Genomic DNA, 25,008 nt, shown 5'->3' with positions numbered 1-25,008 from the left:
GAATCTTCATTCATCTAGGAAACTGGCAAGGCTTTACAAAGAATCCTAATTGGACATACAACAACTTACCCACATTTCTTCAAAGCGACCTTTTAAAGATTGTTTTAAATGTCAGTTCTCTTTTAGAAAATGTTGAAAGAAACATGGAAACTGTTTCAGAAAAAAATTCAGTAACTCCATTAAAGGAACAAAAAGCTAAAGTTTCAGTTTCCTTGTCTCTCTTCTCAATGCTAACCAAGGGTGGAAACTAAAATCAGTCTCAGCATAAGCATTTGGATATTAACAGTATTTTATGGGAATGTCTAGAACTGAAAGTTCTAAAGTTCTAAAGATCCACCATAAAACATGCAATAAAGCAAAGTCTTAGTGGAGTAACCCCAGCAAAAAGGAACTCCGTCAGTAAGGGAATTGGCTTGATTTCTACCTTAACAAAGAGGCTTGTGGGAGATTCAGATCTGGTTTCCAATCAACGTTTTGAGTCATGTCTTCAAACTATAGGATAATGTAGCCATTCTCCCATCTCTCCTTTGAGCATTAACGCTCATATATAAATGAAATAATAATCAGTTGTCATGTTTTACTAGGAGTAACTGTTTCTGTTTTCCCCATGAGATCATCTTTAATCATCAAAAATAGGAATGCCAATACAATCACGAGGATTGAGTGCATCTGAGGAGAGCATCCTATATTTTTCCATTTTATATAAAATAGTAAATAATCTTACCAATGCATTGTGGTTTGGTTGATTAAATACTAATCTCTGGCTTATAACTTGAACAGTTTAATTTATAATTTATGGTATTTTCTTAATGGATAGAACAAACTTTGTACTATTTATAATGGGTATGTGTTTTCTGTACCATAATAATAGTGCAATCATCATGAAGTAAAATGGAAGTATTTAAACACTTTTGGGGTTTGGTGGCATGATGGCTCAACTGGCTTATCATCCATCTCCAAGTGCTATGGGCACTGGTTTGTGTTCCAGCTGCTCTACTTCCCATCCAGCTCCCATGCTGGTGGCCTGGGAAGACAACAGACAATGGCCCAAATCCTTAGGACCCTGCACCCATATGGGAAACCTGTAATTGGATCCTGGCTTCTGGCTGTAGGCTTCGGAAAGGCTCAGCTCTGACCATTGTAGCCATTTGGGGAGTGAACCAGTAGATGGAAGATCTTTGTTTCTCCTACTCTCTGATTCTACCTTTCCAATAAAAATAAATAAATGTTTTTATAAATATATTATTTAACACTCTCAAAAAAAGTATATGTATTCTTTCAGAGCAGTGGTATTATCTTTTAGATTTAAACATCCTACTTCATTTTAGATGATCTTTCTACCTCCATCATGAAAACAGAATAGCACTCAAGCATTAATCATTGCCAGTAATACTTGTGCCACAATCATATTTTTATCTCAAATGTGCTTTTAATTTTGTTAAACAGAGGCAAACTGCTGGTGATATTTTAGTGTTTTAAGGTAGCTAAAGCCAAAGGTTTGCACCTGGTCTTAAACAGTGTATTTCCCAGACATGCGGTAGGATGAAAGGTGGACCCCTTTGCAAACACTAACTGCCTACCTTTGCTACACTTACTAAGGTGATGTTGAAATAAAAATTAATTAGATAATGAGATCTTGTCAGTGAACGGTGTCACAGCTCCTGGAGATAAACATTGAGGATTTGTTCAATTATAACATAAGCCATATGTTGAGAAAGAGAATATCAATTGCCACTGTTTCCTTACACCTTGTTTATAATTCTCATGGAACCAACTTTCTTTTGAAAATGCAACACATTTAGAAATGTTGGAAAGCTACTTAGTAAAGGATTAAACAACTTACACTTTTGAATAAACAGCTAAACCTTAAAGTAGCAAAAAATGTTTAGAAAATATTTAACTTATAGGTATGAGCTCACAGATATAAAATGACGATGCAGAGTAAGCTGCTGTGAATATGCTTTATCCTAAACAGATTTGTACCGATAGAGACTTTGGAAACTGTTACTGTGAGAAGCCAGACTGCCTAGGATAGGAAGAGAAATGTGGTGCAAATTCACAATTGTTTGCCCAGATTCAGCAGAGACCAAAGATGAATGGGAACAAGGTCTTGCCAATTACCCATTCTTAAGGATTGAGTGCTTTAGTTTGACTAGATTTTGCCACCTAAAACAGATGTTTTATGTTGGAGACTAGATGGTAACTTTTCCTGAACTACTCTTAGCCATCAATTTCAAAGCAAATATTTCTGATGTCAAATGCATGCTCATTTTGTGATATTTTTTCATATAAATTATCACACGCTCATGAATTCTGGTTAAATTATCATGTGCATTCAAGATATTTATGAGATAGAAAACAGTGACACCAAGTTAAATGCTTTGATAAAAACATCTGAGCCAATTAGGGAAAGATCAGATTCTACAAGTTTAAAAAAAAACACACATAGGGGCCCGGCACGGTGGCGCAGTGGTTAAGGTCCTCGCCTTGCACGCCCGAGATCCCATATGGTTGCAGGTTCTAATCCCGGCAGCCTCGCTTCCCCTCCAGTTCCCTGCCTGTGGCCCAGGAAAGCAGTCAAGGACAGCCCAAAACTTTGGGACCCTGCACCCGCGTGGGAGACCCAGGAGAGGCTCCTGGCTTTGGATCGGCATAGCATCGGGCCGTTGGGCTAACTTGGGGAGTGAATCATTGGACGGAAGATCTTCCTCTCTGTCTCTGCTCTCTGTATATTTGCCATTCCAATAAAACACACACACACACACACACACACACACACAGAGAGTAAAGCACTCCTAACCAAAATAAAAGTTTGTGTCATCAGTTGGTCAAATACAAGTGTCTTCAATTTCAGGAAAAGTGAACATTATCTTTTAATTCAATTTTCCATAAACCATTTTAAGTACCTTCATATGATAACCAGTTTTTCTAGCTAAGAATTCACTTGAAATAGCCCTCCTTATGAAGTTTTCCCCTCTCTAGGCTTTGAAAAAGTATTTTATCAACAGACATTAGAATAAGAAAATGTGCAAAATCCATCTGAATAAGTATCTTCTAAAGGAAATAAATGACCAAAGAGATTTTCTACTGATCATGAATTTGTCATCAAATGTTGTCCGGAAAGACTTCATGTGTCAATATTTTGCTTCAGTTTCAAAGTTAGAAATTATCCCTCAAATTGCAATGTGGTTACTTTTTAGTAGTTAACTCTCAAGGTTAATTGGGGGGGGGGGGTGGAAACTATGAGATTCCAGTGAGTGACATGTTAACATTTTTGGAGGAGTTTAACGAAGGTAAAGGAAAAAAGCCATGAAAACTATTTTCAAGTGTAACTCTTTAATGGTATACTGTGTACATTGTGTACATCTCTTGACCTTTCTGGATGGGAAGACATCTGCAAAAACATCCCTGAAGTTTTCCTTTTAAGGAACCAAGTTTATGGCACTGGACAAGGCATGTGGCACAGCCAGTGCAATTAGATCATGGAGCCCAGTGCCACAAACATAACTATTAGTGATCGTGTGTCAACTAACAAGTTGCAAAAAGACAATAAAAAGGGAAGCTGATGATGATGATGAAAGAGGAAGGATCGTAAATAGTTGGACTGTTCCTAGTAGTGTTTGAGTCTTTACCTAGAGAAAAGACTGTTATTCTCATCAGAGTCAAAGTGTTGAATGACTGACCAGGCAAAGAAGGATGATGAGAAGGTTGTTTGTTAATTGAGGAGGAGGAAATCTAGGCTCTCCCACTATGTCAGAAGAGGATAAACACTCAAGATGAAAACACTCAACAGGGTTTTAGAATCAACAAACAATTGTTTCTTTCTGGTCACTTTCCGGCAGACTTCATTATCTTGACATCACTGGCCCGATGTTTGAGGCTAGGGTGTAGACTGAGATGTTGGGTTTGTATTGAGGACTTTTTAAAACAGATTATTTGAATGCATGATTGTGAAAGGAAAGAAAACAAAGTGATCCTTGACTTTTTTGTTTTTGCTTTTAATTGAAGGGAACTGGAGTTAATAGGAAAGTACAGAGTAGAAAGATTCTGGCTTGCACTTGGGTTTCCGTTTTTATTTTTTTCCTTTCTGCACCATGCACATCACAGGAGCTCTTCCTCTCAGTAGGAAAGACCAAATACAAAGGGATTCCAAATATTTGCAGAAAATGAGAGTGAAAGGTATATTGATATTTGTGCAGTTTTAAAGTCCATACAAATTTTTTCCATAATAAAAATTTTCTGCGAGATTTTTAAAAGGCTGTGAATGTGATAAGATTTTCATAGAGTTACATTTGGTAGCTAGAATTCATCTTTGGACTAGCCTTCATCGCCTTGAGTAGGATACCCACATGCAAAATATTGTGATCCTTTAGGGTAGTGATTATGCTGAGAATGGAAGGCAAAATGGGACAGTGAGGGTCAGGAGATAAGTGGTTCGTTATTCTTTATTCCTACCTACGATGAAAGGGCCCCTGATTCTTCTCCCAGAGCATCCTGGGAACAGCTGGCACACAGAGAGGATCCCTGCAGGGGAGAGAAGTTTTGTGTTTCGTAGTGTCCCCTTTCAGTTTGAGCAATGAAACATGGTGAGCAGAAAAATGAAAACCCGGCCTGCTTTCTTTTTTCTTTGCAGAAGAAAAAGTTTAAAAGTTTAAATGAGTAGTTGGCAGATGAGCTGCTTTAGATCATTTTTTTTAAAGAGTTATTAATTTTTATTGGGAAGATAGACAGGATTCATAGAGAAGCAAGGGCAGAGATCCACTGGTTCACTCCCCCTATGGCCACAATGGCCAGAGCTGAGCCCATCAGGAGTCAGGAGCTTCTTCTGGGTCTCTCATATGGGGGCAGGGTCCCAAGGCTCTGGGCCATCCTCAACTGCTTTCCTAGGCAGCAGGAGCAGCCAGGACATGAACTGGCACCCATATGGGATCCTGGCATGTGCAAGGTGAGGATTTAGCTCTTGAGCCATCATGCCAGTTCTTTATATCATGGTTATTTATTAGGCACCTGCTTTGGACCAAGTGCTGATGGCGCAACATCAAGAGACAGACAAGGCACACATGGAGAGACTAGACTTCACTAAGCATTGGCTGAGATTGGATCTCTTTCTACCTCCAGCTAAATTTTCCTTCCTCTTTCTTCATCATAGTTGTCATTCTGCCGTGGAATCAAAATCAAGTTTTGAAAGAATCTGAAATGTGCAAAATGACCATTTCTCTTTAAAATGAAAACATGCCTAGTGGTTTTTGTCAGTGCATGAAGAAATAAGTTCAACTACTCAGTAGCTTAAAAACATGCAGAAAGTAAAAATTAAAAGTTCTAATCCAGAATTCTATTTCCATGGTCTGGTATGGTTAGATTTTTCAATCTTAGTAAGGACATGCCTATTTTCATTTGCTTGTTTTGCTAGCTTTTTTTCAAAAATTATTTTTAACTATTTCACTTTTTCTTCGTGAGACAGATGTGCATGTTTGTCTACCTACATATCTTTTGGATAACAGTGATTACTAAATCTGAGCTGTATTATGGGTCTGAATTTTAATCTGCTTTGATAAAAAATAAGGACTTCAACTATATCTTTTTCTATAATTAAATTATGACACTAAATTTGACATCTATTTGGACATCATTTGTAAGATCCTTATATGAAACAAAACAGGGTTTACTTTGAAACTTACCCAAGAACAATCTACACTGAAAAGTCTGAATGTTTTCAGTAAATTTAATTAGGTTGTAGCTTTTCTCCTGATCTTCCAAAATTAGCGGAACAGTAGAAACAGAATAGAACGAAACTGTGGGATGCTTCATATTCTTCTATATAGCTGTGTACATTAATGTATTAACACAAATTACTAAAAAGCCAACTACTTAAAGTTGTGTTTTTCCAATGTGATGACAATTTGTGAATTTATTTTCAAATTTGCCCAGTCTTTTCCAGCTTTTTTCTTCTCCTATCCCTACCTAGTTATAAAATTCTTTTTATAACTCTGTATTGTTTTATTTTATTTAACTTAAATTGTATTTAATATTTATCTGGCAATGTTCTATAAGCCAACACAAATGAGCAAGATAATTCAAATTTCTTTCTGTTATGTATTATGTGTAAGAATGTATTTTAGAAGGAAATACTTTCAGATTTTGAAAAATGTAAATGAAGACATTTTTTGCACAACAATGTATTAAGAGTTTTTGTCTAGGTAAACCTACATGGACCACAAAGAACTATGAGATAATTACTTTTCTTCTTTCAAACTTAATAGATTTGGAGGATATTTGAGTTGAACAAGGTCACAATTTTTATAATTAGCACAATTAATACATTTTTTCGTTATATAAGATACACAAAATCAAGTCAATTCCATAAGATGAAGAAGAAATAATGTGCATGCACATAATGAAATAGAAAGTTTTTCTGCATATCTCTTATTTATTTATTTATTTTATTGGAAAGCCAGATACACAGAGAAGTAGATACAGAGAGAAAGATCTTCCATCCACTGGTTCACTCCACAAGTGGCTGCAATAACCGGAGCTGAGCAGATCCGAAGTCAGGAGCCAGGAGCTCTTTCTGGGTCTCCCACACAGGTGCAGGGTCCCAAGGCTTTGGGCCATCCTTGACTGCTTTTCCAGGCAACAAGCAGGGAGCTGAAGGGGAAGTAGAGCAGCCAGGACATTAACTGGTGCTCATATGGAATCCTGGTGGGTGCAAGGCACGGGTTTAGGCTAGGCCATCACATTGGGCCCTTCTTTCAGTTTGTAAAGCTTTGCCAAGTTTTCCTGTTCATTACTTGGGATCAACACTGACATAAACTATTTATCTTATGCAAACTTTTAAATTTGGACATATGAGCAATTCCTTATTACCAATACCATGAATTGCAGAAATAGCTGTATGCAGAGAATTAATCAATGGTGTAGCTTGTCAGTGTTTATAATTTTGTCATCTTTCACATGAGCAAGCTAAAATCCATACACTTACTATATAATAGCATTTACATCGCTTAGTAAGCATTACAATTATGCACTAAGTAACTGTGGAAAGAATCTTTGGGTTATAAGGCTGATTATGTATTATTCCATACCATTTTGGAAGATTGTCAAATTGATAATATGCAAGTTATGTTGAGTCTGAGTTCTCAGGTGGAATCTATCCACCTTATTCCATATAAAATATTTTAAACTACTTAGAACTGTTCATATTTACATAATTTGTGAATACTTCAATGCCTCCGATAAGATTTTCTTATGAACCACAATATCAAGATGTGTTCGACTGATGCATTTTGTTCTTTTTACTAATCGAGGACAAAAGTACACTATATTATGAATCATTGTGTTAAAGAAATTCATGAGACCCTGAGGAAATGTAGACATTTTACATGTATATCTTCAGGGTCAATATCTGCAGTAATATGGTAGCCAGGTATTGACACATGCCATGCAGCAGTTTCTTTAGTGCTTTACATTAGCTTTAAATTTTTTCTTCATTTATAATAATATGTAAAGGTCAAACTCAAATAGAATGCATTGTTTCTGTGTAATGAACAAGATAAATTAGTCTATAAAACATTAAGTCAATATAAAACCTTTGCCTGGCAGCCAGCAATTTGTAAATGTTTATAGGAGCTTCATGGTGTGGCAGAAACAACGAGGACTAAGCATTTATTTCAGTAACTTTCTCCAGGTGCTTGGATAAACCCTTCAATCTCCCTTGATCTCCCAGTGACATCTATTACAGAAGAGATTCGGACATAAAGCAGACAATCTTAAATTTCTTCAAGCTCCTCTCTGACACTACAAGTCATTCTTAAACTTTCTGTGATGTGAACTTTCTCAGTAACAACTATTCTTTAAAAAAAATGGTTTTTCATAATTTTGAGGTTTTGAAATCCACACATTAAATTAGACTGATTAGAGGATTTGACTGAACAACAACAAAAAATTTCTTCAACGGGTTTAGAATGATTTGGTTTCTGGGAGGATCAGAAATTATAACAAATGACATGTTTACCAAAATCTCCCAGTTATAATAGGTCTAATCTAAGGAGTCAAGTGATTTTATTGGGACATAATACATTTCAAATATTAAGAGAAAAAAAACAAAGAATAAAAATTAAAATCTTGCATGCCCTATAAAGTTTGCAGAAGTAGCAACAGTGAAGTGATCATCCCTTGGTTTTACATGGTTGATGGCTGGTTTTCCTTTCTTGCAATATTCAGTAAAGAGATCCAAGTCACATTACAATTTCCTTAACTTTTTCCTCAAACATGTGCCTGCAGGAAAGATCTTCATAATAAATACAGTGCTTAAATGGAGATGAGCTTAGATGCCCTGGCAAGTTTCTAGGGTTTCTAACTTTCTAGAATTTTTGAAGGGTTTATTCATCTAATAAGTGAAATGGTGGGGATGGTGAAAAAGTCCAACACAGAGCTTTACAGAACTTTCTTGTAAATATAGTCTCTGATACAGAACTCTGTTCAACTTTCAGGAAAAAAAATATTTTGATGAATTCCTCTGCACCTGGCCATGGCTTCATCATCTTCCAATGTCACTTGCCAGAGGTTTTGGAGGTTGCTAACAATTCCACTCTTGTGTTTTCCGTTGTTTTCCGCTGTTTGTCCTGTTGCAGAAGAGGACCAAATTTCTGTGATCTTGGGTCACAGCAACTGACTCCACATCTGTTTCTTTTTCTTCCTGAATTACTGGTAACGGGTAGCAGGGATTCCTTACATGGGCAGTGCTCACACTTCTCTAGGTGTTCTAGAACCTCCACTCACTTTGGAAGTCAAGTGTATAGTAATAGTTATGGGAAAATCTCAGGAATTTTAAATAATCCCTTTCCCAGAAATATGCCATTTTTATCTCACAGTGAATACACTAGGTACAGAGAACATAAATGCAATCCAAATAAAATATTGATAGACCATTATCTATATTCGTACACAATTCCATAAAGTGGTATAGAGGGAGTAACGTGAATCCCCATTGCTTCAAACTCATTTTTTGGCCATGAGCATAGCTATAAGGGAACCAAACGGACTTTTAATTCTTCTTCTTCTTTTTGGAAAATCAGATATAGAGAGGAGTAGAGACATAGAGAAAGACCTTCCATCCGCTGGTTCGCACTCCAAGTGGCCACAACGGCCAGAGCTGAGCCAATCCAAAGCTAGGAGCCATGAGCTTCTTTCTTGGTCTCCCTTGTGGGTCCAGGGTTTCATTGCTTTGGGCTGTCCTTGACTGCTTTCCCAAGTCACAAGCAGGGAGCTGGATGGGAAGTGGAGCAGCTGGGACACAAACTGGTGCTCATATGCAGTCCCAAGGCATGCAAGGCAAGAAATTTAGCCACTCGGCTATTGCGCTGGGCCCAGAACATTCTTAAGAGTGCCACACAGGTCATTGAGAATACCTAAAGAAAGGATCTTCAAAAGGTTCTTGGAAAATTCATATTTTAAAAAAAAAATCACTTGGACTTCAAAAAATTTTAATACTTAATCTTATCTTTATTTTCTATTAACCAAAGACATTTTGAATTATTTTCACAAAGCTATTTGAGTTTCTACTTATATTTCCAGTTGAAGGGGAAAAAAAAGTTCCAGTAAAACCTTAACAATAGACAACAAAGCAATCCACACGATCACATTTATACAGGTATGAAGAATCCCACAGGTAACAAAACAAACCCACAAGCAGAGGAAAGTCCATTACCTGTTTTTGCACTTAAACAGTTTTGAGGGTCTGACCATGTGGTGCCACTGCCTTTGACATCCTAAGCCCCAGCTGCTCCAATTCTGATTTAGTTTCTTGTTAATGTGCCTGGCGATGCAACAGAGGATGGCCCAAATGCCTGAATCCCTAATGCCGTGTGGTAGGCCAAGAGGAATCTCTAGACTGCTGGCTGCGGTCTTGCCCAGTCCCAGCAGGTACAGTCATTTGGGGAGCAAAGCACAAGATGGAAGATACAAAATCTCCCCATCCCTCTGTGTGTGTGTGTGTGTGTGTGTGTGTGTGTGTGTGTGTGTGTGTGTGTGTCCTCTCTATAACGCTGCCTTTCAACTAAATGCAGGAAGTCTTAAAAAAAAGGTTGAAGTTTTTAAGTGTAACTTTCTTCTTCTTTTCTCTCTCTCTCTCTCTCTCTCTCTCTCTCTTTCTTCCTCTTCAAATTAAGCGTTGCTGTTATTTACCTCTGTTCCTGTTTGTGGTTCTGCCTCTCTGGACATGTTTCTCTCAGTACTTTTTCACATCAAAGCTGTGCTTGTTTCTGAACCGCAGTGTATAGAACAGTGTGTGGTCCTTGGACCTGCAGTATCAGAACGGCCTGGGGCCAACCTAATGAGGCTAATTCTCTGGCCCCAAACTAGATCTCCTAATTTAAAATCCTTCAACAGGCTTCCAGATGATTCCAAAGTAGGAGTTTGAGGGAGCATTTGCACCCATTAACGTGGCGCTCATGGAAATACAACAGATAGTAAATATACATTCAACACCCAGTTTTGGCAGCCCTGTATTCACTGCAGACAATGAAACCAAGACACAGCACAATATCTTATCAAAGGTTGCATTTTAGTTAAATAGCAGAACTGAGATGGAAGGCTGTTTCAGAGCTACCAATTAGTTCCCTCTCATTTACAACCAGGCCTCTCGGTTGACTTAATTACATGAAATGGGACTTAGCTGTTTCCTTTACTTTTTATCAGGGATTTTTTTTTTATTTTTTTAGGATTGATCCTTTTATTTTAAAAGAGTTACAGAGAATAAGAGACAGAGAGATACAGAGAGATTTTTCATCCACTGGTTCACTCTCCAGTTGGCCACAGTGGCTAGTGCTGCTGCCACACACCAAAGCCAGGAGCACAGAGCATCCCTTGTGTCTCCCACATGTCAGGAGCCCAAACACTTGAGCCATCTTGCAATACTTTCCCAGGGACCTAGACTGAAAGTTGACAAACCTAGACACGAGTCAGCCTCCATGTATTATGCTGGTTTCACAATGCTGGTCTCTGCTTTCTTTAAAAATAGGTGAGTGGGACCTGGTGCAGAGACCCCTCCAGGTCTACCACATACGTGCAGGGCCCCAAGGCCTTGGGCCATCCTCCAGTCTTTCCCAGTCCACAAGCAGGGAACTGTGTGCTAAGCAGAGCAACCAGGACATGAGCTCATGTCCACATGGGATTCCAACAGATGCAAGGACAGAAGTTAGCCACCGGGCTAAATTGTGCTGGACCCTTCGTGGTACTGTTATGGACACCTGCTACCCACAAATTTAGGACAGTTAAGACAGCCAAAGTGTCCCTCAGAGAACCAAGTTAGATTCACAGTTCTGGCTCCTGACTTCAGCTTCTTGCTAATGTGAACCCTACAAAATGACTTGAGCAGGTGATTATCCAAGTAACTGGGATCATGCCACCCATTGGGAGACCCGGACTACTTTCCCAGCTTTCGTCCTCAGCCTCAGCTCAGACATAACTCTCAGAGGAATTTGTGAATTAGAACTGCAGATAGGAATTATCTATCTCAACTCAATTTTTTTTTTAAGGAACTGGAAACATTGCTAGTTGAAATATGCCTAATCATTATAATTGGAACTCATTTAGAAGTTAAAAACAGATAATGAAAGGTATATATTTTTAAGTGTAGAGAGTTAGAGGTTATTGGCCATTCTGGAGGTAAAGGAACATTTTGCTGTTGAACCAAGATCAAGTGGAATCCTGGTTTTAACAAATTCAAGGCTGTCAGGAACCACCACACAAAAATATCAGTTCATATGCATTTTTTTCAATTCCAGTGTATGTTAGGCAAAAACAGAATTAGATTAATTGCAATTTTTCTGAAAATTACAATTTCCCCAACATAGGAAAAATCATACTTTTTACTACAGTCATAAAAGATACTTCTTGTTTTTTCTTAAGATTTATTTTTATCAGGAAGATCAAATATACAGAGAGGAGGAGAGACAGAGAAGAAGATCCTCTGTCTGATGATTCACTCCCCAAGTGACCGCAATGGCCGGAGCTGAGCCAATCTGCAGCCAGGAACTTTTTCCAGGTCTCCCACGCGGGTGCAGAATCCCAAGGCTTTGGGCCGTCCTCCACTGCTTTCCCAGGCTACAAACAGGGAGCGGGATAGGAAGCCGGGCCTCTGGGATTTAGAATCATATGCCCATAAGGGATCCTGGCGTGTACAAGGCAAGAACTTTAGCTACTAGGTTATCATGCCGGGCCCATAAAAATCTTTCTATGAATCTCCCAGAATTGTAGCATCACACGTATATAACTTTTCATTTTTCTTTTAACTGAGAACCTATCCAAAAAGGGGTACTAAAGTTTCTATAAAAAGTGCATATGAAAGAGATAAGAATGAGCGATAGAAGTAAATAGCACTTGATAGTCTGAATTAGGTCTTGATTTTTTTCTTATATGCCATCTGTAAACTCCAAATGGTTTACCCCAAATGGTGCTTTTCTTAAACACGAGTGAAAGTTTTTCTTTTGAACAGGAATCTTACATCTTAAATATAATCTCTAATTCATGTTTAAAATTTATTTTCTCCAACTAATAATAATAGTTGTAGAACTAAACAAAAGGATGCTCAGATTTCCAATATTTACCCATAACTGATATCAAATATTTGTATTCTGTGATATACTAACTTCTCCTTCTCTTTGAAGCACATAGCATTTTGGTGTCTTTTTTGCTTTTTTTGTTTTGTTTTGTTTTGTTTTTGCTTTATGTGGAAAGAGAGCTGGGAATTTGTCTCAAGTTTTTATAAATATCACCTTTCTGTCACCTATGAATACAGTTTCCTTTTACTCAATCAACAGACTAACTACTCATTCAGTAAATACATATTGAACACATAGTATGTGTACGAAAAAAGAAATATTGTGATTAGTGTAATTTTTAGAAGAAGATATCAAATTAAAGAGACAAGACTCTCCAGGGACTCCAAAGACCACATTTACATCCATTTAGTCTAATACGACCGGATGTGACAGAAAATCATGGAGGTGTAAAATACGAATTGTGGTGTTAACCCCTAAAAAGCTCCAAAGTCTTCTGATGTTAGGATATGCTATATCAGCTTGGGACATTGACAGTAATTTATGAGAAGGAGAGACTTGTGCATTCCATTGTACTAACCATGCTACATTTCAGCACATTGACTAAAACCATTAAGCTACATAGTATCGCAATCCATTATGAGTTAAAATGTTTAGATAAAGTCAGCAATCATGGCTCATTCTGAATCTACAAGTTTCTGACAGGGATTAAGCTGCTTCCAAGTTTTCCAATAATATTGTCTGGAAAAGTGCATTCCTTGCTAAGAAAGCACAACTTTGCCATGAGGCAGAACCCCGTAATTTTAGCAAAAGTGATCACAGCAAACTGCCTGCCGAACCGTTGCTGCTTTCCTTGTCTTTCCATATCAACTTGTACTGCTTAAAAAATGCTACCCCTTTGCTTCCCAAATTCCCACCAATTGTCTTCTTCAGCCCTGCCTAGGTCTCTAACCTAACTTCTTTACTCTTGAAAGCCAACACAATGTGTTTTACGTCTTATTTTTCACTGTATTTGTGTCTGTACCTTAGCTCAGACTCTTCGATTGCCTGCCTTTCCATGCTCCATCAGGAGAGCTGACATCAACGGCACACACGGAAGCCTACTACACTGCAGCCAATCAGTTTATTGCGTTTCTAGAACTTATTTATACATGATGTTTACTTTATCTAGGAGAGGATAATAGATTTTGCATTCATGTTTGCATCTAGCTTTCCTTCTTTCTCTACCCATGCTATTATGTGAAAGTTGCATTTGCTTTGTTTTCCCTCTGACGTGCAAGAAAAATATTTAAAAAAAAATTTTACAGCTAGATCAATAACTTGTTTGTTGTCTTAGCCCGCCAGAAGGAATCTGTCTTGACTCAAAAGAGTTTTTGTCTCCTAGAGAAGGATGAGATGTACAAGTTGAGAATGAATCTTACAAACGGCCACCTCCTCAGAAGAACTGCTCAGTGATTCATCAAAACATAACCAGCCCTAGCAACTACCCTCTCATGCCTTTCAAAAGATGATTTACGCGGAAATTGGCTTTTAGGTTATTTCCATTTGTAATTCATCAGTCTGCAAAATCCTCCCAATTACTATGTTGATGATACTTGCCTACAAAGACCCATTTAATTAAGAAGAGCTGATTTTTGTGACAATCACATTTGCAATGTTTTGATGTTGATTATAACACCCTGCCATGTAAACTTTCAAATGTGATCTTAAGCAAACCTTAGTGATTGCTACCGTTTACTTAAAGAATTTACTGAAAGTTACTTAAACACTTTCATATTTTAGGTAAAATACTTCCCTTTATTAAAATGTTTAGACTCTAGACTAACTTGAATCTGACATAACTGCACTTTTCACCATTTTCTGCTTTTTCCTTGAACTGTACTGGGTGAAACAAAACTGTATGATTTTTGTTTTTAAAGAATTTATTTTAAAAGTAGACTGATTGAAATAGAGAATAGAGAAGGAAAAGGAGAGGAAAGAAGAGAGAAAGAAATCTCAGGTTCACAACCCAAATGGCAGGAATGGCCTATGGCCACGATCCTTCATCAGGGCCAGGAACCACACTCAGCTACATCACTGGAGTGGCAGACCCAAGTACTTGGACCATTATCCACTGCCTTCCCAGGTGTATCTGTAGCATGCTGGATTGGAAGCAGAGTAGCTGGTTTTCCGATGTGGGAGGTCAGCTCAGCAAGCAACAACTTGACTGGCTGCACCACCACGGCAGCAACCCATTAGGATTTTTCTGAAAGTCTCACCTTATTTCACCTTAACAATTTTGTCCATGCCTTCCCACACTTACTTTCCACACACATCTTACTATACCTTCAAAACACAGTTACAGTCATCATTGAGAAATCTGCCCTGTGACCCCAGTTGACATAAGCTGCCTTCCTCTTAGCTCCATAATTCTGGTTTTATCTGAGTACTTACTTTCACATTATGTTGTAATTACCTTTGTATTTGTATTTTATTTGTAGTAGGAGATAAGCTTTTCAGGGGAGGATATACAATTTATTTAACTTTCTAATTACATTTTCTAAGGATTGCCTTCCTCCTACATCTTCTTCAATATTTAACTAGACCATTCAGAGGTCTTGAAATAGATTTATAATGTCACCAAGGACATTTTTCTTCAGAGGAGCACCAAAGCTTATATGGCTACAATTTAATATAAATAACAGAATTTCACTACAAGAACATCTTCAAATTTACAAAACATCTGACTTAAATAAATCAGAAATGCAATTTATATTTCCTTTTGTTGATGATATAATTGCTAGGTGTTACTATTGCTATAAGTTTTAGTTTCAGATAATGGTAGAGTTATATAAGTTCTATGAGACACAAAAATATCCACTACACTCTTCCCATGCTTTTCCTCTAGGAGGCTGTTTCAATGAACCATTCTGTAATAAAGTCTGTAAATGTAAGGACCAGTGTATGGTATAGCAGATGAAGCTGCTGTTCATAGTGCCAGCATCTCATCTGAGCATCAGTTTGAGTTCTGGCTGCTCCACTTTCTCTTCATTTCCCTGCAAACATTCCTGGGAAAGCAGTGGAAGACAGCCAAGTGCTTAGGCAAACTGCCACACACGTGAGAAACCCAGATTGAGTTCTAGGCTCCTAGCTTTGGTCTAGCCTCGTCCTGCCCATCATGGCCACTTAGGGAGTAAGCCAGCACATGTGAGGTGTCTCTTTGACTCTGGTTCTCCTATTCTCTCTGTAACTTCGCATTTCAAATAAATAGATCATTTTTTAGAAAGTACATAAATACAGAACTGTAAGATTACTGATCTGAAAATCTTAAGGAAAATATGGAGGTCCTTTCCGAAAATAAATTTATAGGCATACACGCTCATCTTTCACCAAATAGGAAAAATAGCAGATTTTTAAGTGGAAGAATCCCCAAGGTTTCCATCCCTTACACAGCCATATCCACATACGCACCAACATTTGAAATAAATGCAGTCATTATTGATTAGCTACAGTATTACTAAATTATATTTTATGACATACGATACATGTGAATTTTCAAAATTCAACATAGCCTTAAAGTTACATACACTTTCTTTCCATTTTGATGCAATAACAAACCTTTTAAGCTCACGTGAAGTCACAAAGCAGACAAAATGGTTGACTGATTCTTTGAACGCTAAGTTGCTACTTTGGATAAAGCGGAAGAAAATTCAAGGTACATACATTGAATAAGATCTACCATGTGTGGTGGACTTTCAGAAAGAGTGCGTACAGATTTGGCAATACTTATGTGTTCCCCTGGTCCAATCCAAGTCTGTTATTATGACTCCATCCATTATTTCTCATTCATCTTCAGAAATTTTGCTGTATTCTAGCTACCAATGTCTTTCATCCTGTTTGTTTCATTAACTTCCAGTTTTGAAAACACACATAGGGAACACCTTGCAACTTAGTGATAGAACCTCTTTCCCAGTTGGATAGGTAGAGTTTACAGTAGCCGAAATACTTGGCTCCAGAATCCTACCTTCTGCTTGTGACTTCAGAAGAGTATTTTAAATCTAGTTTTCTGATTCCCAGGCATTATCCTCTGTGGCATGCCAACATCCATGGGAGGAAGACAACACTCCATCATTGAAAGCCTGTGTTGTTGATTTTTTGTCAAACGACTTTCAAATAGCATACCCCATGGATTTAGAAAAGAGAAGGAAGGTACAATTGAATAGCAAAATAGAGATGGAGAGAAAGGCAGTCCAAAAGTTCAGGCATTGGTTCCCTCAGCATTGACTTGAGTCACCAGATCAACCTTTTAATCTGTAATAGAGAATAGCACTATTTCATCAGAGAGCTATTGTGTGAATTTAAGATAAGTTACACTAAAGTACCACTTTATGCTCTATTTTCCATTATGTAGCCCACTAAAGAAGTTCTTAAATCCTCAGTTATTAGAGAAGTTCCCTGTAACAACAATAAACTACTGAACTTTAGATAAACTCTAATCGTTTATATGCATTTTCTGATTTATTTTCATAAGAAGATAACCAGAAAATTCTATTATGTTTCTTTTATTAAAAAGTATTTATTTTTGTTTGAAAGGAAGATTTACAGAGAGGAGAGACAGAGAGAGAATCTTCCATCCTCTGACTGGTTCACTCTCCAAATGACCACGAAGGCTGGAGTTAGGCTGGTCCAAAGCAAGGAGCCAAGAACTTCCTTTGGGTCTCTGACATGGGTGCAGGGATTCGAGGACTTGAACCATTTCTATTGCTTTCCCAGGTAATAAGGAGGGAGCTGGATGGGAAGTGGAGCAGCCAGGATACAAACTGGTAACCCTATGGCATTCCCATTCAGCAGGTGGAGGATTTGCCTCCCTAGGTTTTCTGTTTTGTGAATGAACTTGAGTCACAGGATTCTTCTCACCGTTAGTTCCCATAGGTGATTTTTCCTTCACTAATAAATGTAGGATCAAAGGTAAATCCCACTCTGATTCCAAAGACAACATCATACTCTCAATGCCTGAAGGTTGTAGAAGAAGTAGCAATATTTTTTGTTGCATTGTTAACTTTAAATAGAATATCAAATGCACTATTTATAGCTGCCTAGAATTTTTGAGAAAACTATTTGTAGATGTACCGTATGCAAAGGTTACTTGATATCAGCTCTTATTTCTTCAGCTTTCCACTATTTTGACAAGAAAAAAAAAAAACTTTAAAAAATGTTGATGGGTTTTCTTCCCAACTCAGCAGTGTGGCAATTTTTAAGACATTCTGGATATTGGACTCTGTCTCTCTGAGTCTCAAAATAGCAACACATTTGCCAAAGAATGAATTTATCAGTTAAATGTGAGTAAGAGATTTGGTTTATCTAAGTGTTCTACAAAGAAGAAATCGTTTGCCACTGTTTATACAGATTGAGCTAAATCTGACATATTGTTGGCATGTGCTGTAGATTTAATTTAATACCATAGTACAGATGTGTGCTCTGATAAGGTTTTGTGAAATCTAGGTTAAGATGAGGAGGGTTGTTTCAATATTTATGGGGTTGAAGATGTAGACTTAGCAAAGGAAGCCTTATAATTAAAACAATATTTTCCTACAAACGCTCAGAGTAAAATGGAGAGGAATGATAAAACCATACGTCTTGTTTCCAAACAGTTGATGAACATATTTGCTTGGCTTTGGTTCACATTAGAAGTACTAGCTATGTTTGTTTGATTACTCCAGTTTTTTGGAGTCTTCTGTTTTTAGAACCATGAAAATCAGCCATTTTTTCTTTTTATTTTATTTAATGTCAACTAAATGTATGTGATCCTCTAACTTTTTTTTTTCTAATGATGTATTTTAGGCATCTTGGAGATAACATCCGTGGAAATTGGAGTGGTTGCTGTTAAAGCCATTAACAGCAACTATTACTTAGCCATGAACAAGAAGGGGAAGCTCTATGGTTCAGTAAGTCTTTCTGCTTTTATTTTATTCTTCAAAATCCACTTCAAAAAACCATTACCGACGACTTGGAATGTTTCTTTTAGACACTGAACAGCTTGTTCTCATGCTGCTGCTGGTAAATTGAGCCATAGTGGGCTGGTCACCAGAGTTTCAGATTTGGCAAAACAGCCTTTCCAACATTATAATCTGCTTATTGTTCACCCATAAGTCTACCACACAGGCTGTTGCTGGCATTTGTCTGTGAATAACCCAGTCAGCCTCTGATGGAAGCATCTGGTCAGATTGGCACAAGAGCTGCAGACAACTTGGAGAAGGATCATTAAAAACAAAGATCATGAATTGACTCAAATACTCAAGTACATGTGTGTCACTGCTAAAGATAGAACAGAGCTTAGATGTATTGTATTTCGTTAAATTCTGAAATGAATGAACATTTTAAGAAATTAATAATAATTTTGTATGCTGTTTAATCAACTCTAGCATGTTATTTACCCACAGTAGTCATTAATTCAAATTATGCCTGAATACGCACACATGTACAGACATAAACACACATATAGTATTCATTGCAACAGAGTCCTTTGAAATTGATACTAAGTCAATGGTTTGAGAATTTTCATAACTTTGTTCTATGTCAAGTGTTAAGTATTCTGAATATCACCTGTACAAACTTGGATCAAACTCATTTGGATTCATTTGGCTGAATTCTCACTTTAAAAAGCAAATAATTATTTTAGGACTAAAAGTAAATTTCAATGTAGCCATCTATCCTGTTCAGGTTTTTAAGAATATGTCAACCAATCATATGAACATTAATACACTGGGTATTGTTTTACAGATTAAAGAAACACAAGAAAGAAAATGGACCTCAATTCCAAATACTTTTTAAGTGTGAAACAAATTTCACTTCAAATGTGTAAATAAGCTTATGTTGTTGGTTAATATTAGGATGGTTGTAGTGACCCAGCTCCACCCACCCTCAACCCATGCTAATTGCTCTAGAGACTTGAGAGGAGACATCAGAACTAAAGTTTTCTTTACTTATTCATCCAGTGAAATACACCTTGGTTCATTCCCAGTTTCAGCTGTTGTGAACTATGCTGCTATAAGCATGATGGTGCAGGTATCTCTTTGGTACAATGTGTCCATGTCTTTGGGGGTATATACCCAGTCAGGGGATTGCTGGATCATGTGGCAAGTTTATTTCTGTTTTTGAAAGAAAGTTACACACTATTTTCCACAGTGGCTGCACTAATTTACATTCCACCAACATTCTTGTTTAAGAATCCCTCTTTCTCTACTTCTTCAACAGTATTTCTTGTTCTTTGTCTTGGATTTGAGCCATTCTGATGCCGGGAAGTGATATCATGGTGGTTTTGGTTTACATCTCCCTGATATATGACATTGAGTATTGTTTCATATGCTTGTTAGCCATTTGTATTTTTTCTTCTTTTTTTAATTTCTATTATTATTGTTGTTATCATTTTATGATACAGTTCCACAGGCCCTGGGATTTCCTTCACTCCCTCCCCCAATTCCCTTCCCCACCCCTCACCCCAACTGAGTTCCCATGTATCATTACTACAGTATAGTTCTTCGTAAACAGTCAAATTTCCATCATTGTGGGCACCTTTTGTATTTTTTTCTTTTGAGCACTGTTGAAACCCTCTGCCTAGTTCTTAACTGCCTTCAACATTTTTGCTATTGTTGCTGAACTGGTTCAGTTGCTAACACAGTCTGGATATTAATCCTTTGAGAAATAAGCAGCTTGCAAATATCATGCTTCTGTCTGTTGGGTGTCTCTTCACTATTAATTACTTCCTTGGATGTACTGAAGCTTCTGCATCTGGTAGAATACCATTAGCTTACTTTTGCTTTTGTTTCTTACGCTATGGGTGTTTCATCCATGAAGTCATCACCTATACCAACGTTGTAAAGTGTTTCCTGCAAATATAGTGCTTTTACAAGCTTTATTTGAAATCTTTGTAAAACAAATTAAGAACAATACATTTCTATAGCTTTAATGATCTGTGGTTATTTTAAAATTTACTGCACGTGCATAAAATAGGATCTTTCCATTTGATTATTGTTTATAACCCTTGCCTATATTTTTGCCAAATTGAGGTCTTGTTTTTCCTCAGACTGCTTCTTTATTTAGTGGAACATTATATCTTTGATTATGATGTAAATCTAAAATATTTTCTCAAACACACAACGTAGTTTCATATACCCAAGTTCCTGATTCAGTTTGTAATAGGATTTGAGAATTTGTGCTTCTAAAATGATTATAAGAATTCCTGATATTGTTGGTTCAATAACCACAAGTTGATAACCACTGGTTTAAACATAGAATGGTCTTGCATTTTATTCTTATCATGTTACTTTTAGTGGGTTTTCTCCACTAAAATTTCTCCAATCTGCATCATTCTAGTAGTGGATCTAAAAAAGCAATGAGCCATTTTAAAAAGTGATTACTTTTTTATTTTTTAAATTTTATTTTTCATGAGGTTTGCATAGTTGATTAGGGTGATAAGTGTCGGGGATTAGAAGAAAGTGGGTAAGACTATTGTTTCAAAAAAATTTTTTTTCTGCTTCCTATAACTGGGTGAAGGGGGGAGTTAACGGGGAGAAGCTGCGCCCAGTCTCCCAACTGCCTTAGTAACCAAGGATAGAGAACAGCCACACGATGTTATTCCAGGGTCCCCAGTGTGCAGCATGCTCTAAAGGTTCTGCTCAAGTGGTTTTGATAGCTCTGAAATGCCATCGATTTTTCCAATCCAAGGATGAGAAAATCCTTCCAATGGTTATTGTCTGACACAGTCCACATCAGAGTCTCCATTTGCCCAGATATTTGCTGTCAACAGTTGGCTGGGGCACTGGACCAATTTGTTCTGCCCTCCTTTCTTTGCTATGGTAACCAGATGTTCTCTGCAGGTCCCAATGGACTGCCATAAGTGATTAATTCTAGAAGTTCACATAATAATTACTTTTATTATATTAGGATTACTGGGAGAGAGGAATAGATTTATTCATTGAAAAGACACTTACTAATTTAGCCAAAAACTAACGCTTTAAGATAAAGCTAACTTTGCATTGATCATTTCACAATGAATACATACATAGAAATGTCACATTATACCTCATAATTACATACATACATACAATTTATGTGTCCACTAAAATGTAAATGTTTAAGAAAATAGTCTCAAAACTAAGACCAGCTAGCACTAATTTAGACTGAAGAACACAAATAATTTTCATTGAAGTAAAGGGTAAAAACACTTTTAATTGATAAATTGTACTTATTTAATATCTGGGAGTAATCATTTAATTTATTGATTAAAATGTCCATGTCTTCTATTGGAGTGGCTAAGTTCATTTCCTGCTCCCAACTCTAGCTTCTTTCTAATGCACAGTCTGCTTTGTAGGCAACTGTAATGGTCAAGGCATCGACTTCCTGACACTCTTGTGGAAAACCTGGACTATGCCTTTTCCGGCATTTGAGAAGTTGAAAAATCAGTGCGCTCACCCTCTATCTCTCTCTCTTCCCTATATTCTGTCTTCCCAGGGTCTCTCCATCTCTGTCTTTCAAATTAATAGCTTTTTAAAATTGCACTTCAGGGAAAGATTAACTCTCACATGAAGAGTGAGGTAAAATTTTTAACACTTTTCCTCCCAATTCCCCACTTTTTTCTTCTATCACTACACAACTCATGCACCATGCTTATGGTTCTTCCTGAGCTCTGAGCTTAGTAAATTATCTCAGTCCATTTCTTTATCTAAAGACGATGTCCAGATGCTTTCTGTCACATCCCGTCATTGTAACAGTTTGCAATGGCTCTATCCTAATTATTTCTCTCATTAAGGTATTCATTGTTGACTTTTCTCCCAAGAGAGAAACCTTTTCTCCCATTCTATGCTTAGCACTTGGAGCAACAGAGCATAGAATTGTAGGATACACAAACCTAATGACCACTTTTAGCAGCTAAATCCTTCAGAGTACAAGTACTCGACTTCTATTTTTGTGATTTTGCATTACTATAAGGAATAGTGAAAATTATGCCATATTCAAATTATATGAAAATTTTCGAATGCCCTTTCCAAGTGGAATAGGATTATCAGTTTTTCATCTAAGGGTATATCCGTAAAATTCACAAGCACATACCTAATATAGTTTTGTGTACCAGATGGTAACTCCTTTTAATCACAATGCTCATTGATTCTGTAAGATACCCTCCACCCTTACAAGTGTCAGGTGGAAAAACAGAATTCTTGATTAAACCAGCTCTGTGTCTACGCTTTCTTGAATGTTTTCCTTTTTTTTTCGGAAAACATAGTTCTTTGTTATACTCGTTGATCACCTTCTGAACAATGCATTTGTTGCATTCTCAGTTTTCTCCTGTTTGATGGAATTAAGTAAAAACAAGACAAATAGAATGGACCCTAGACTACATTCTTATTAAAGAATATACAACATAGATTCATAGGCTTCTTATTTACCTTTAGATGAATGTATCATGGCCCAAGTATCAATACACCAGAGATGAGGAGGTTGATATAGTGTCTTTCATTTTAAGAGACCCTGCTCTTTAAGTTCATTTATGGTAGGGAAAATAATTAGTTATTCTTATTTTTCTAACACAGCTTTGCTTCAGATATTAAATTATCTGAAATAATTTTAATCCTCTATTGGTCTATAATTTACACACTCTGTATTGAAATGACTGTAATTACCTATGTAAAAAACATATCACATAGTTTAATACAGAGATAAATTTGAGTAGAAAACTGATAAATCCATAATATATATTTAAATGTATTTCTATCATAGCTGTTTTGTTTTGATTAGGGCTCTTATGTTAAATAATGTAGCATTTATTACTTTTAGAGAGTTAAGTAAATAAATATAACATTTAAGTATTATATTTAATTCTTAGGAGAAAAGCACTTATGATTAATAAATTCCAAAAAAGGTAAAGTAATCTGGTAATATCAATATAAAATACAGCAGCTAGTGATAATTATAATAAAATAAAAAATATGACTTATTGCACAGAAACACAGCTTTGTAAACACACCTATACTTAGTAATTTGGAGTCTAGTAGAAACTTCAAAGACCCATAGAAAAATTGCTTAGACAGACTTTAGTCAAAGAAATGTCCATAATGCCTTTGGTGTAGGTGGAAAAGTTGAAAATGGGAGGGCAAGAGCTGAATCCCATGGTGTCTTAACTGATTTAGTTTGAGTGGAAAGGGATATTTCCAAAGTGAAAGTCACGGGACCAGTGAGGAGTCTCTTGTTTGTTGTCACATCCAAAGCAACACGCTGGATTCATGGACTAAAAAGGGTTATCCTTGTCCCAACAGCTCTCCATAAAACCATTTGACCACTTTGAACCAAGTCAAAGAGCTATGGCTGCAGGGAAGAGGTCTCAGGTTCACAGCCTTCAGGTTTATATAACATGAGCACTGCTACTTGTAATGTTTCCCACTTTATTTGATATGAAAATTCACAAAGCAGGACCATACTTTTCAATCATCCTTAGAGTTCAAAGCAAAATCAATCCCAATTCCAATGATGGATAATTATAAATAGCAAAACTGAAAAAATGGCAGTTGGAAGAAAGGATCACATCCCTAATTTTTAGCTATCTAGTCATATGGTTCTGAGTTTCCCTCTTCTGCTGCTGAGTGTACGATACTGGCACCCACAAGACCAGAATCTTTGAAGTCCTTTATATGCTTTATGTCAAATGGAATCAAGCAACATCACCACAGGGATAAAATATTATGTGTTTCCTTTGCAGAAAGAATTTAACAACGACTGCAAGCTTAAGGAGAGGATAGAGGAAAATGGCTACAACACCTATGCATCCTTTAACTGGCAACACAATGGAAGACAAATGTATGTCGCACTGAACGGAAAAGGAGCTCCAAGGAGAGGACAGAAAACACGAAGGAAAAACACCTCAGCTCACTTTCTTCCCATGGTGGTGCACTCATAGAGGAAGGCAATGTTTGTGGATGTGGTAGAACCAAAGGCTGTTTTGCCAAGGATAGTTGGTACTCTTCATGAAGACAGTAGCTCAAAAGGCAAAGACACATGGCAGATGTTTGCTCACATAAACCAAAAGAAGCCTTTCAAGCTTTTTGTACTCACTGCTGACATATGATGTTCTTTAAATTAGTCCTTTGTCATGCCTTATAATCAAGAAGTAGGCAGATCAAATGGGATAAAAGTTACTCCCAAGCGAACAATATTGTGGCTGGGGTTTTTTTTTTTTTTTTGGTTGTTGTTAAGCTTTGTTCTTGTTTTTGAACCTCTGAGATAGAACTTAAAGGACATGGAACAATCTGTAGAATGATCTTCGGGAAAGTTATTTATGGAATACGAACTCATATCAAAGACTCTCATTGCTCATTCAAGCCTAATGATTCAATGAGCAGAAAGACATACAAGCATTTTCTGGAAAGCACGTGGGCCATATCATATGCACAGCCAAAGGAGCTTTGGGTGTGGCACTATGGAA

General features: G+C 37.0%; 1 protein-coding gene across 1 annotated transcript in view; it reads left to right on the top strand.

Moving 5' to 3' along the window:
* Positions 1-24,753, top strand: part of FGF10 (fibroblast growth factor 10) — a 76,334-nt gene extending 51,581 nt beyond the window's left edge. Inside the window, exons 2-3 of the mRNA XM_040977516.1 lie at positions 18,378-18,481; positions 24,286-24,753. Of these exons, the coding sequence (XP_040833450.1) occupies positions 18,378-18,481; positions 24,286-24,483 (302 nt within the window). The 3' untranslated portion in view covers positions 24,484-24,753. The remainder of the gene's footprint in view (positions 1-18,377; positions 18,482-24,285) is intronic.
* The last annotated feature ends 255 nt before the right edge of the window (positions 24,754-25,008 follow it).

Source organism: Ochotona curzoniae, unplaced genomic scaffold, assembly GCF_017591425.1.
Source record: "Ochotona curzoniae isolate NIBS_2020 unplaced genomic scaffold, NIBS_Ocur_1.0 contig_2754, whole genome shotgun sequence".
In the NCBI taxonomy this organism is placed as follows: Eukaryota; Metazoa; Chordata; class Mammalia; order Lagomorpha; family Ochotonidae; genus Ochotona; species Ochotona curzoniae.
Note: the sequence above shows the minus strand (reverse complement) of the source record. Positions and strands in the feature narration are given on the sequence as shown.